At 37.8% G+C, this 15558-nt stretch overlaps 1 protein-coding gene across 1 annotated transcript; it reads right to left on the bottom strand.

The window, feature by feature from the left end:
- Positions 1-214: 214 nt before the first annotated feature.
- On the bottom strand, positions 215-4841 carry LOC143860580 (putative beta-1,4-xylosyltransferase IRX10). Its single transcript, XM_077371289.1, has 4 exons — positions 4443-4841; positions 1665-2053; positions 1162-1403; positions 215-1008 (listed from the first exon to the last, which is right to left on the bottom strand). Exons 1-4 carry the CDS (start codon positions 4546-4548, stop codon positions 495-497), a joined length of 1251 nt encoding a protein of 416 aa, XP_077227404.1. The 5' UTR covers positions 4549-4841; the 3' UTR covers positions 215-494.
- Positions 4842-15558: the final 10717 nt, after the last annotated feature.

Genomic DNA, 15558 nt, shown 5'->3' with positions numbered 1-15558 from the left:
AACCCTAGATTCATTCCCATTCAAATTCTCCTAGCCCACGATCCAATGGCAGGATTGAGTTTCAAAAGTATAGGGTTTTACTATTCCCTATCTTATGAATAAGTCTCAGATCGTGTCACCATAGAAAAGAGTGACTACAGACAGATAGGATCTTACTTAAAAAGTTACTTGAATCATGCATAACCACAAACAATGCCAATTTAAGAAAGGGCCGTGCACCAATAGTTTATCAAGTTTTCAGATAAAATGGAAAGTAAGATATTAACATTCAAAAATCAAATTACAACCATCTGATGGCCAAAGTACACAGTGCACTGAAATACACTTTAGATGACTGCAGTTTGACCAAAATTATAATCTAACTGTTTCAAAAGAAAAAAAAAATACACTTTATATGACAGCCAGAACCTTGGTTGTAATGATACAGCTTCAATAGGTGGAAACATGTACTGAAAGATAAGGAAATGATCGATATCTGTAATTTTGAGATGCCTCTACCAAGGTTTCAGATCACCTACTGGACCCGCAGTCCAGTTCAAGACCTTCTTCCCTGGTTGCAAGTAGACACTCTTATCATGTGGCAATTTACGAGCAAGCCCATTCAATATCTGATGAAAAGCATCTCCTGGTTGAGCCGGTTGAGGGAACAACATGGCCTGTTTCATTGAAGGATTAGCAAGAAGTCTCTGCTTCCTTAATATCACCTCTGGTGATATTGAGGTTAGGATAGTATCCAAGTTAGGGACATCCTTTTCAGCAACAAAGACACCAATTTCTTCCCATGGAATCGCGTCCGCAAAAGGTAACACAATATCGTCCGCTATGATCACTGGTATGCACCCAAATATCACTCCTTCCACCAATCTAGGACTCCATGGGGCCCAGCCCAAAGGGCACAAGCAGAAAACAGCCCGTTGCATGTCTTCGTAATAAGTTGCCGGATGATCCGTGGAGATATCAAAAAGTGGATTGTCCTTAAAGTTTTCCCATACTGATGCCCGTGCACCTCTGTAAGGTAAAACAAGAAATGGACAAAAGGGTCATGAAAGATGAAACAATGCAAATACAATTTAACAAGCACAAGATACATTTGAAAAGAACACATCTTCTTAAGTAATTTTATTAAGGTAGTTTAGTTCCAAATGCTTATGAGAACTATACCTTGCATAATAACCACCTTCGGGATCATTGCCCATGTCATAAAACAAACCACGAAAGTAGACAAAGATGGACCGAGGAATGTCGGGAGGAATAAAGTGAGCTTGCATCTTCTGTGGAGGGGCATATGGGGGGATTGTAATTGAACCCTCGTTTAAACAAACATGATTACGTTGCCCAAAAGTCTGAACCAAAGTAGCACGCTGAAGCAAGGGAAGAATCCCCCGTTCAATAGCTTTCTCTTCCTATAAAAATGGAAATACATAATTATGAAAATATGAAAATAGGGGGATAGCGAACTTGACATGAACCAGGCTACAAGACAACAGTTGGGCAGTTACAGTAGGGAATAAGTCGCAATCCCTCTCATCTAGTTAATGACGCATAAAGGATGGAAACAGTCTCACATTCAAATCTTCCCCAAAACTTCTGAAAAAATGCAGTAAAAGGAGAAGCTCTTACTCATCATTCAAAATAATAATAATAATAAAAGGTGAAGTTCTTACTTGATAGTGAAAGCAGGCGCCAAAGTCATGAGGAACAACAAAAAAGTGATCTGCTCCTTCAGTTCGGTTCCAGTAAGGCCAATTTGTAGAAATCAGCTGTATGGCACTTCTCATCATTCGTGGGGATTTGAAAGGCAATGGGAGCCCATTGGGAGTTAGGTCACAAGTAGTATATACAGGGGTGTAAAACCAATCAGCTTCCTCGGGATTAAGAGTTCGGACGGGACTGGACAACAAGAAACGATGCATGAAGATCTCTGCAGCAAACATGTGAGTGAGGCATCTAGGATCCTTCTGAAGGATCTTCTTGTTGTATTTGCTAGGCAGCTCATAAACAAACACCTTCAACCTTCCAACTGGATCATCTTCCAGAACATCACCAGCACTCCCTATATTTGGAAAAAAAACACAGGATTACTACAACTATAGAGCACATCAGAAAGTATTCTGACACAGATACCATTAAAAAAGTATTCCGACACAAAATTCGAATGAGGAATACCTATGTAAATTGGTGACCTTGACAGAACATGTAAATAATCCTGCGCAGAAATTATCATCATCCCTACTAGGGCATGGTAATCTAGGCATGTATTATAGTATATTACAAGAAGTAACCCATCAATTGACAAAGCTAAGTAGATAATCCTCTTTATAATCAGAAAATGTGCATATTGAAGTTTTTTGAGAAAGCTGATAAAAACATAAAGTTTCCCATCGTATAATCTCCAAACCAATCCTGCCATTTAAAAAGCTTCTATTAGTTTTGAACTTTCATTCTGAGTGCACTGAAGATGGAAACCAGCCAAGTCAGCGTGAACCCTTAAATTCTAATCCTAAGTGATAAAGTAACGAGCAGTATTAAAAACGCAAAATCAAATTAAAAATCAGCATTGATTTCTGAGTTCAACTTAAATAGGATTTCTATTTTCCCACAGACTTGGCAATTTGGTTGGAGCCGATCGAAAACCTTTAAAAACCACAAAATAATGGAAAAACACATGAGAATAGGAAAAAATATATACTTGGGAAGGATTTAATGTACAATTTGGTGGCTTTGGGTGTAGCCGTCGGGTTAGGATTTACAACTTAGGCAGAGAAATCTAGGGAATTGGCGATTTTGTTTACTGTTTTGCTGCATTGGTTGAAGATGGGAGAGAAGAGAATGACCAATAATAGAAAGAATGGTCAGACTTATAGAGGTGGGTTATGGTTAGGTTTAGGGGGCTGAGAATGAGAATGAAAGGAAAGAGTAAACCGTTGTGATATTAGATGGATGAGGTTAATCAAACCTAAATCTGGACATGCATTTGAACATCATGACCTCAAAATTAAGATTAATTGTTGAAGAATCAGCTCCTCACTAGTTCGTGCACTATTGCCATTTGATTTGGCAATTTTAGCGAGGTTCACGTTCAAAATCCTTCCACTAATCAATCTGTAGGTGCATACGTCTCTCCACAAAGGTTGCCACAACGTTGGCGTCACAGATTTTGTTGTAAATGCATTGGAAATTATAATAAACCTAACACCCAAATATCATGAATCCCAGATTGCAACTAAAAGTGAACAAGGGTCCAACATTTAATTTAGATAACAAAATTTTAACTCAAAATTGGAACCAAATTAAACATTAAGAACTAAAAAAACCTAAAGGCCTGTTTTGTGCCTCATTCCCATAATTAACTATTGTACTTTTCTCTCTTAATTTCTTCAGTAAAACCCTGGTTATTGATTTAACAGAAGTTTGTGTGCTTCAATATAAAATTGCAACTAAATATTTCAAACAAGTTCTAACAAACCCACTGAATCTTAATTCGATGGTGTTATAAAGCACAATGAACACTCGAATCAACACAAAATTCATGACTTGCAAACCCAAATTTCAACAATGATGAACCCAAACCAGATCTAAGTAATCTTCATCCTCAAATTTCACCCCAAAACTGATAAACTCTAAATGAAAGGTAGAGAGAACCAAATGCTAGGTTGTAAATTATAACATTGGCATTGCAAGTTTTTGTTCTACATTGTCTTTGGCCCCCGTCCTAGACCAAAGAAACTAGAGATACCCTCTGGAAAATTCACAGGCAGCAACTCCCAAAATAAAGTCCACATGAATCTCCATCCAAATGGAAGCTTAAAAACACCATGGCCACGGCATTCGGTCCAAATTGCAAGCGTTCTGATCCATAGTACAAAAGAAGTAGAACCATAAACCAGACAAAGACTCAACCTCAATCCCTAAATTCCAAACTACAGACGACCAATATAAATTCCCAAACAATGCCATAAAATTAAAATAAATAACTGAAATTCTACCGAGAAATTATTACAATGAAAAAAAGGAAAAGAAAAGAAATCCCAATAATAGGCCCATAAATTGGAACCAAGGAAAACAGGATAACATGTCCAGAAAAATATCTGCGTAAAATTCATAAATTTCATCTCAAACGATGACTATGAAGAACCAGATACCATTTTTTTAATAGCAAGAAGAAACTGAACCCTAAAAAAACTAAGTCCAATTCAAACAAAATAAAGTAAATCACACACAGTACAAGTTAAACCAAAACAAAATCACAAATTTAAACCCCATATAGCAATTAAAGAGACATCATCCTACATTAAAAGAAACAACAAACTTAAACCAAATTGGGAATTGAAAGCTATGAGTAAAAAGGGGGGAAATAAAACCAAGTACAAAAAAGAAAACCCAAGAACTATATTCAAAATTCGAATCAGAATAGGAAAAAACGAATAGGGCACAAAACCCACCTGAAATTCTTTCTGTCTGCTGACCCTGCTCGAGCTCCTCAGCACCAAAAACTGAAAGGAAGAGAAGAGCAAGGAGAATAGGAAAAACCCACAAGAAAATCTTCATTATCCACTCAAGAACCCTAATCTAACATGAAGAAATCGAAGGTATGGGTTCTCGAGGATTTGTTCAAAAGCAATGAAGAAATAGTTGGAATGTCGTTGGGAGAGTGGTTGGAAGGGTAGGAGAGTTTTCTTGGTTTTGGGTTTTGAAGGGGATTAAGAAATAGATTTGTTTTAAAGGCAGGAATTTTGATTCAAGAAACTTGCAAGGGAGGAATAAATGGAAATCTGTGATTTCTTGAAGATTTTTCTTTCGCTAGTTTGATGAGAAGTCGATCTCAAAAACCAAGCAAGCTGTTGAAATTCGACCTTTTTCTCCTATTTTGTTTTATTTTATTTAGGTTGCTGATTTTGGCACTACCTTGTTTTTAATAATTACACAAACTCAGCTTGTCTTTTATTTTTGGTTGACTTTTGAAAGCTGTTTGGGAACTGTAAGAACTAAGAACCCGCGACAGACAGCTGTTTAAATAATAAAAGACAATTATTGTTAGTGCAGTTATCAAAACTTGGTTGTGCTAATATCGATAGCCTTTATTTATTTATTATTCTAATCTTTTTTACTATTTTTTTTGATGATGCAGGTTGTTCCCACCCCCTTCGGAAGTAGGACTAGTCCCTACGGATACACGCAACGACCCACTCACCACGTGTATAAGGTAAGTCGGGGGCGGGATTCGAACACTCGTCAACATGGAGCAAACCCATGACTTTATGCCGAAGAGCCAACGCCTCGGTGGGTCATTAAGAGAAGGAGGGAAGGACCGAATGATCCTTGAACACTAGAAAACCTAGAAGGTGAAAAAAAAAGAAACAAAAAAAGAAACAAGAAAAACAATTGGGAATCCATATTGGTAAACACAACGATGAAGAAAACAAAACGACAAGATGTTTTCGTGTTTCTTTTTAGGGGTTTTTGCAAAAGAAGTCTTCTACTTTCCGTTATTTGCAAAAGAGTTTTCTAATTTGCAAATAGAGTCATCACGTTTGAGTGAATTTTGCAAATTAGCCATTATTTGCAAAAGAGTTTTCTAATTTGCAAATAGAGTCATCACTTTGAGTGAATTTTGCAAATCACGTCATGCCATCAATTTGTGACCAAATTACCCTTAATAGATTTTTTTTAACTCATAAAAGACCAAAATGTTCTTATATCTGAAATTAAATACAAAAAATACATGTTAAAAAAAAAACAGAATAAACACAGTCAATGACAAATTTTAAATAAGGGTGTGGGAATACCATTTCTATGCAGTGTAGCATTCTTGATACATGCTATGCATGGGTGTAAAAAAGATGGGCTTGCCCCATAAAAAAGGTAGAGATCGTGGGCCCTATCCCATCAAAACATGAAGAAATATTGTGGCCCACCAGATGCATGGGTATGAGTTGAGTTGGTGGGATCCAAGTATCAAAATATGTCATTTGTGCATTTGGGCATTCTGGTCACAAATGGATGGCATGACCTGATTTGCAAATTTCACTCAAAAGTGATGACTCTATTTGCAAATTTTCAAACTACAAACCTGTTTTTTGAAAATAAAGAGAAGTAGAAGACTTCTTTTGCAAAAACCCTTTCTTTTTATTTGACCGTTTTTCAATAGGGTGGTTTTTTGAACTAATATTGTGTTTAATCCAAATTTTTCTCATCCCATTATCTACCGAATCAGGTTTTGCCAACTATGAGCATGACACACTAAGAAGGGCATGAGATGGACACTCATATAGGCTTTAAACTCTGTTCTGTACTAAGAATAAAGTGGGAGGGGCTCTGTGGAGATTGTTGGATGTATTTGTTGGAGTATAAAAGATTTAAGCTTTTGGAGTTATTGGTTGTTTTCACATGGTAGCAGGTGTAAGCCAACCCAAAACCCAAAAAAAGAGGGGTCACACATGAGGGAGTGTTAAGTATAAGATTAAATTACACCATCTACAACAACGTAAGCTCTTGGACTAAATTTTTGTTTCACAGTGTCACCCAGCAAATTATGATCAACATAATATTGGCATAGCCCAAAACTTCATGGAGGATCTTCCAAACTTATAGAGCTCCAAACTTCTAGAAATACATGATATGAATATCACTTTCTAACCATTCAATCATAGAATTTTAATTTGGATTGGTTCTCAATTTTTCTTAATCGTTCATTCACAAGCCATTGGTGAGAATAATTTGAGCTGGAGAAAAAGATATAAGGAGCAAGCATCACTACATCAGCTTTCATTCTTCAAATTCAAGCTATTTTCAATCAATTTTTAATTTTTAAAGTAGATGGTTCTTGAATTCTATTTTCCTGTTAAATAATAGAGTAGAATTCATGTGGATCAAGTAGTTTTATTATTTTATCAGTCTAATCTAAATCACCATATTTTTACCCTTATATTCATATTCTTGAATACTATATCTAAACTTTGAAATCAAGTTCTAGATCAAATTAAATCATTAGAATATTGGTCAAATTAAATCATTTGAAGTGTAGATATATTCTTCAATTCTATATCATTAATGTAGATTTTCATGAAATTAAATCATTTGAATATTGATCAATCATATAGAATTTCACTTCTAACTTATTAAACCAACTTTTGAAAGTCTGAACCTTGAACATACAAAAATAGGTTTTGATTTTTAGTTCCAACCTTTGTGATCATAAAACGTTTATATGCTTAAAAAAAAGAACTAGGCATTACAAGGAAAACCCCTTTTAGCGACAGAATTATAAACTCTCCCCCAAAATCCTCACTAAAAAAAAAGATATTCAATGTTGGAAATTAGTTTTTTTTAGGTTGGTAAGCTAGGGTTTGGCAGGAACACCTTGCGGTTTATTAGATAAAGAATAAGATGCTGCATTCATAGGTACAAGACACCATCCTTAACTTGGAATACATGAGAGAGGGAGATCCAAAAGCTCGGGATAGACAAAAACTACACTAAATCTAAGAGATCAATCTGGTCAATTCCTCTTGCGTTATATAGCCTGCTTGTGAAACTACCAATTACTGGTGTTATTTAATCATTTATACTTCAACACTCCCCCTCATGTGTGGCCCCTCTTTTCTTGGGTTGGCCATATGTGTGGCACATGTTGCCCCTCTTTTGGGTTGGCTTTACATGTGGACCTTTTAATACGAGGGACTAGTGAGATTTGAAACCCAGGACCAGTGCTCTAATACCATGTGAAACTACCAATTACTTCTTCCAATTTCCTATTACATATTATCTTTTTGGCATTATTTAATCTTTTATGCTTTAACACTGCTAGCTTGATGGGAGTATGTTGGGATCTTCGGGAGCACTTAGATAATTCTTTATTGGAGCTTCGTCGTCTTCTTCTTCATATGAATTCTTAGCTCACAATTGCAATGATACAAATAACAAAAAGATAAGGGCAGTGATATCTCCTCCCCCCCCCCCCCCCCCCCCCCCCCAACCCCAACAGAAATCATTAGCTTTTTAACGGTGGCTCCTCCACCCCTTTGTATATCCTAACTACATCTGTTAGAGGGGGGGCTGGAATATCACTGCCCAAAGATAATATGTAATAGGAAAACTTACCTCCAAGAGCACGGGATCTCTAAAACAAGTTAAGGGAAATGATATTTGTCTTCCCATTTTTAATAATGACACTCTTTTCTTCAATTTCCACTTCTCTACTTTGCGGATAGAGGTTACTGCAACCCCCTAAAGCCATAAACATACGATCCGAGAAGTGTTAATCGAAGAGAAGAGAGCTATTTTCAAAATATAAGAGTTCAAATATAATCTCTATAAGAATGTTGGGGATGGGCTTAGGCCCATATGGGCTTGGGCCTCAACAGCAGAAATATAGACAGCAAAGTCAATGTCAATAAGTCCAGCTGAAGCCAATATTTCTAACAAGTAGGGTCTATAAGGCTTGATGAAATGGCCTAAACTATTTACTAAAAGCTTAATTAATTACTATTCTAAGCTACATGAGACTAAATTATGAGTTGTGCTCTGGACGGCCCAGACTAGCATGAAGATTGCCATTTTGCCATGGATCAATCTCAAAATTGCAGGCTTTCTTACATGTTGGATTCGAGCCAATCAAGTTTAATCCACCATCTTGATGTGCTGGGCTTTTAGTTAATTTGTCTTTTATATATGCCACCGGTGTTCCATAAGTACCTTTTCGGAGCCCTGAAGAGAGTACTAAAGAGGAAGATGGAGTTTAGGTTGACTTATAATGCAACTAGCTATACACATTGGATCATATGAGATTTCTCATTCTCCCATGTTTAACCCACTGGCAAGTTGAGATTGTTGAGAGCCCTAACCTTTCAGGGTGTCAATGGGCCTGATTCACAGACTAAGGATCCAAGATTTATCTTGCAATTGGACCGTATCAGATTTGGGCTTATTTAGTTTTCGGCCAAACCCGTGGCCAAGTCCAGCCCATTGTCACCCATTCTAATCTTGTGTTAGAACTCAATTAAAATCCAATTGGTTAGGCCAAAATCGATCCTAATCGTCCAATCAATGATTGTGGATCTTTTCTAATCTTTATTTTAATCTTCTATCGGTAAAGCGACAATCAAATGACATTACAATTGCGTTAGGGCGGTGATAAATCGACCCCCTAATATCTTAAATCGACCCCCATCTTTCTCTCTCTCTCAGCACTGCCCTATATGGGGGGTCGATTTATCACTTTCCTTGTGTTGAGCTAAATATATGGGCTTTATTGCCACCACTCTAAGACTGGGCACTTTCACCCAAAGTCTATTGTTGTTTCCATCAATGTATAGGATGGGAAGTGTAGATGTTAGGTAACCTATTCCATTTAAGAGTCCTGCAGGAAGAAAAGTTATTAATCTCTCTCTCTCTCTCTCTCTCTCTCTCTCTCTCTCACACACACACACACAAGTGTTTTCATGTCATTTCCTTTTATTTTATAGATAAAACCTTAGGCAGTGATAAATCGACTCCCCATGTGTCTATCTCTCTCCTCTTTCTCTCTCTAACCTAGAGGAGAGGGAAGGACACTTGGGGAGTCGATTTATCACTCCCCTTAAAATATTGAAAAGGATGCTTCTAGCATTTAAATTATAGATTCGGATCTTCCAATTAATGTGATTTTACTACAGTGGGGGTCCACAAGATGGATGGTAGAAAGAGATTTGTTCATACAAAATCTATGTATTCTATTTATTCATAGAGGAATGCTAGTGAAGTGCACCATTGCAAAAACTTAGCCTCAAGGGCGCCCCATTGGATCCACATCACGCGACTGCATTTTACCATGATCCAATAAGGGTTTTTGCAAGGGCGCCCTTCAGTTTAGCACTCCCCCTATTTATAACAGTAATGATATGTAATAATATAAGAATGATATTACAAAGACATGGTGTTAACATTTTTTCGGTAACAGTATAAAGCTAACAAAATCTACGGTGACTGGCTTTGATGATCTGGTCCCTAGCAATCGAAAATGAGATGTTTTAGAATAAAAGAGTATCTTTCTGAGAGGCAGATTAATGACTTAGTCATCCTATCATGGTGGATGTGGTGGCATGCCATCAATTGTATGATATGTAGGGCATGAGTTCATGACAAATCTCAATTCTTTACCAACATATACAAAAATTAAGTTGGTTTGGTGTAGGGTCATCAATCTTATTGAAGAAGCATTAAATTCATTGCAAATAATGCATACTGAGCCTATATTTAAGGCTCAAGCAACCCATTTGACTTTGCTTTAAGTGCAGTGATAAATCGACTCCCCAAATTGATAAATCGACTCCCCAATTGTCTTTCTCTGCCCTCAAGGATAAGACATTAAATGCACAAGGAATGACAACATGTGACATTATCTTCTCCCACCTCACATGTGACATCTACTTAATATTCATAGCTTTCAACTTTTTCTTTCCCTTTCCAACACCTACTTAGCTAGCTTGAAATTCTCAGATTGGATTACCCAAAATGTCATTCTAATGATGGTGTGCAAACCCAACTGGGGTTGAGCCTTTTGCCCCAATGGTTATGAGCCAAGTTCCATAACATTGACATCATTGGTTCGATCAAAGCGATGGTTAACATTCAACAACAACAACAACAACAAATAGTATCATCCGATGTTAGGATGACATATTTGGCTTGGTTTTGGGCCTTTGAAGATCCAAAGCTAGGCCTCTCAAATGAGGGGTTAGAATCAACCAAAGATGGGATCCACTATGCCAGGACAACCGAAGAGGGGCTAATTGCTAAACAAGTAGAAATGACAAACAGCTATATGTGCGTGTTTGTGTGTGTGTGTGTGTGTGTGTGAGAGAGAGAGAGAGAGAGAGAGAGAGAGAGAGAGAGAGAGAGGTTACATGTTTACTTTTGAGTGAAGATAGAAAAGAGGGCAAGGAAGGCAGTTACATGTTCGGTATTGAGAGATGCTAAAAGAGAGGCTAGTGAGAGGGAGGGGAAGAGGATGGTTAGGGTTTGGTTGCCTGTTATTATTAAAAAAAAAAACAGTGAAATGAATATTAGTGTTTGAGAGAGAGAGAGAGATTAGAAATGAAGGATGTTGAGATTAGATTTTTAGAATTTTATTGGGGGTTGAGAGGGTTGGTAAGACTACCCCTCCAGCCCCAACTTGGCGCTCTATGTTTTGGATTTAGAAAATAGATTGTGGGTCCAAAACTAATTATTGGACTCAAAATCATGTTAATTTTGAATCCAATAATCAGTTTTGGACTCGCAATTTTCAAAATCCAAAACAAATAGTGTTAATTTTGAGTCTAATAATCCTTTTTGAACTCACAATTGGTTCTCAAAATAAAAAATAAACAGGCCCTTAGGAAATGGAATTTAGTCCTCTAGTTAAAATTATAAGCGAAGACCCCTCTTATTTATTTTTTTCCTGCAGGGAAATGGGTGCTAATAAAAATTGATTTTCTAAGTTTAGGTGGAAGGGGTTGACCAACTGACCCTCTCACCTCCTAAAAATATTTTTAAATCTCTAACTCTATCAAAATATATATATATATATATATATATATATATATATATATATATATATATAGAGAGAGAGAGAGAGAGAGAACGGTTCCTACACATATGTGTAGAGAGTTCTCTACACACTAGCTTAAAATACAGTGGGGGCCCACATTGTTTGGGTGATCCAAGCCATTCATTTTAAAGGCCCTCACATAGATAGGCTGTCTACAAAAAATCAGATCCATAGGATCATCTCAACCTTACGATTTGTGAAGGTAAAATGGATGTCTTTAAACCTTCACAAATTAGTCCATTTTTTGCCTCCACAGTTCGAATGGTTAGGATGATCCTATGGATCTAATTTTTTGTGGACAGCCTATCTATGTGAGGGCCTTAAAAATGAATGGTTTGGATCACCCAAATAATATGGCCCCAAATGTATTTTAAGCTAGTGTGTAGATAACTTATCTCCACATGTGTGTAGGAACCGTTTTCTCATATATATATATATATATATAGAATTAAAAGAATCAAAGCAGAAACACAAGATTCACGGGTGATGATATTTCCCTCACCCCCCCCCCCTTGCAGTGCTTGCACATCCCCCTTATAGTGTGATTTGACATAAAGTTGCCCACTTTTGGCGTGGGGTGTGCACGTAATGCAGGAGGGTGAAAATATCATCTCCCAAACTTTGATTCAACTTATGAAGAAAGCCGCTTAAGCAATTTCCATTATTTAGGGCAACTATTTATCACAAGGGGGAAGATCACACCGATCATGATGTATCTAAAGATTCTGGCCCGTCCTTTCAATGGGTTTTGCTTTGGATCTCTTATAACCCAAAAGTTACACCAATAATCCAATCATAACATTTAATAATCTGTACTTTTTGTCACTAGACATAGATGGTAAAAAAAACTAAGGGAAGTGATATAACCGCCCCTTTTGATCACCAGGAACACCCCCTCACACTGACAGGGGGTGGTGTTCCTGGTGATCAAATTTGTAGACAGCAATTTGCATTGAATGGAAAATTTTGTAATTTATTAGGAGGCACATTCATTCGGCATGGCATCAAGAACATGTGGGGCTCAGTTTTGATTGCTACTATTCAAGCTAAGGCCGCCCTGTTCATTTTGGATTTTTGAGAACACAATTTTGAGTCCAATAATCAGATTTGGATTCAAAATCAGTTCTCAAAATCCAAAACAAACCGGGGCAGAAAGTAGTCAATTAGTTATCTCTATAATTGGATTCTTATTTTGTGTTTGTGTTTGTGTTTGTGTTTATAAGATACCCACCGCCATGGGGTTTAGCCTCTAGCTCAGTTGGTCAAGGCTTTATTATGTATATGATACCCTTTTTCTTCTTGTAGATAAGCTTGGGTTTGCCCAGGCCCCTATCAGTGTATTAAGATAAGAAAGATTGTACATTAGAATGTAAGAAACCCCATTAAAATCTTAAGATAAAAAGTTAAGAAGGGCGTGGGGACAAATCCAAATTTCTACAAGCTTTAACCTCATTGCCTGTAGAATCCCATGGTGAATGGCTCCAAGTTCCAGGGCAAATATCTCCTCGAGTTTTGTATTGATTGAGAAAAGGTAAAATGTGAAAAATGTCCATAAAACTCCTAACCATTAGTCATCACTGACTATAGGAATCACAAAATGGTAAAATGCCTACAGATAAGAATAAAAGTTAATAAATAACATCACTAAATTAAGGAAGTTTCCTAACTTTCCTCCTATGTTGTATTTTCAGCACAGAATTCTTCAAAACAAAGGATGCGTCTTCATCATCCTTTCATGTCACACATGGAATATTGACCCTGAAGAGGCAAGCTTGATGACAGTTGATGTTTGACCTTATACAATTTCCGAGTCCATTACTCTTCATTTGCTAGAGATGTGAACGGGGTTTGCCACCATGGCCAGAGCCCCATAGGACTAAGACTAATCGCCATATCAAGGTCTGTGGCCCATCTAATGGACGGTTGTGGCCCATCTAATGGACGGTTTGGATCATCCTATGGTGCGGGCCATACCGTACTTTTAATAAAGTGAGGAGTGTCCTCATCAAAATACGGTAGTGCGGATAACATTTCCCAAAAACATCTTAAAAAATAAGGCAAAAATCCGAGTGACACGCGGGTCGACCCGGCCCGTACGAGCCCGGCTTGAGAACCACATTTCTACCCCAGAACCACTAGGGAACCACATTTTATACCTCGGAACCACTAGGGAACCACATTTTATACCCCGGAACCACTAGTGAACCACATTTTCTACACCGAAACCACTAGAGAACCACATTTTATACGCCGGAACTACTAGGGAACCACATTTTATGCCTCGGAACCACTACGGAACCACATTTTATACCCCAGAACCATTACGGAACCACATTTTATACCTCGGAACCACTAGGGAACCACATTTTATACCTCGGAACCACTAGGGAACCACATTTTATACCCTCGAACCACTACCGAACCACATTTTATGCCTCAGAACCACTAGGGAACCACATTTTCTACCCCGGAACCACTAGGGAAACAAATTTTATACCTCGGAACCACTAAGGAACCACATTTTCTACTCCGGAACCACTAGGAAACCACATTTTCTACTCCATGACCACTAGGGAAACACATTTGCTACCCCGGAACCACTAGGGAACCACATTTTATACCTCGGAACCACTACGAAACCACATTTTATACTCCGGAACCACTACGGAACCACATTTTATACCCCGGAACCACTAGAGAACCACATTTTATACCCCGGAACTACGAGGAAACCATATTTTATACCCCGGAACCATTACAGAACCATATTTTATACGTTGGAAACACTAGGGAACCACATTTTCTACCCCAGAACCACTACGGAACCACATTTTATACCTCAGAACCACTAAGGAACCACATTTTATACCCCAAAACTACTAGGGAACCACATTTTATACTCCGGAACCACTAGGGAACCACATTTTATACCCCGGAACCACTAGGGAACCACATTTTCTACCCCGGAACCACTAGGGAACCACATTTTATACCTCGCAACCACTATGGAACCACATTTTATACCTCGTAACCACTAGGGAACCACATTCTATACCCCGGAACCACTAATGAACAACATTTTCTACCCCAGAACCACTTGGGAACCACATTTTATTCGCCGGACCCACTAGGGAACCATATTTCGTACCCTAGAACCACTAGGGAACCAAATTTTATACCCCTGAACCTAGTACAGAACAACATTTTATACTCCGGAACCACTTGTGAACCACATTTTATACGCCGGAACCACTAGGGAACCACATTTCATACCCCGGAACCACTAGAAAACCATATTTTATACCCCTAAACCACTACGGAACCACATTTTATACCCCGGAACCACTAGGGAACCACATTTTATACCCTGGAACCACTAGGGAACCACATTTTCAACCCTGGAACCACTTGGGAACCACAATTTATACCCTTGAACCTAGTACGGAACCAAATTTTATACCTCGGAACCACTGGGGAACCACATTTTATATGCCGGAACCAGTACGGGGCGACATTTTCTACCCCGGAACCAGTACGAACCAAATTGGGTAGAAACAAGTAATGGTCTTTTTCCAACAGAGAAAATGGTGGTTCTAACTTTCTTTTAAAACCCAAGAAAACAATGAAAACAATTATACAACCAACATAGAATAATTTGGGTAATTTCTCTGTTTTTTTCAATACAAAACAATGAAAACCTTCATAAAATGTTAAAACCCAACAAAACTGAAAACCTTCATAAAATGTTAAAACCCAACAAAATATGAAAACCTTCATAAACTGTTAAACCCTATTCAAGTAGAGGAGCATGGACTTACTTGGAGCTATGTTTATCACCGAAGTTCAAATTTGTCACAAGTAATGGTGTTTTTTTTTAACAAAATACGATGGGATTGGAGCTTCCAAAGGATGGCAATGGCTGCACTGGGTGTTTTTCACGTTGGATGAGTAAGGAAGAAGAAAGAAAAACGTGAACATAGGGATTAGAG

This window comes from Tasmannia lanceolata, unplaced genomic scaffold (assembly GCF_043159265.1).
Source record: "Tasmannia lanceolata isolate RefF3 unplaced genomic scaffold, GAP_Taslan_0.1 ptg000037l, whole genome shotgun sequence".
NCBI lineage: Eukaryota > Viridiplantae > Streptophyta > Magnoliopsida > Canellales > Winteraceae > Tasmannia > Tasmannia lanceolata.
This window is presented reverse-complemented; position numbering and strand designations above follow the sequence as displayed.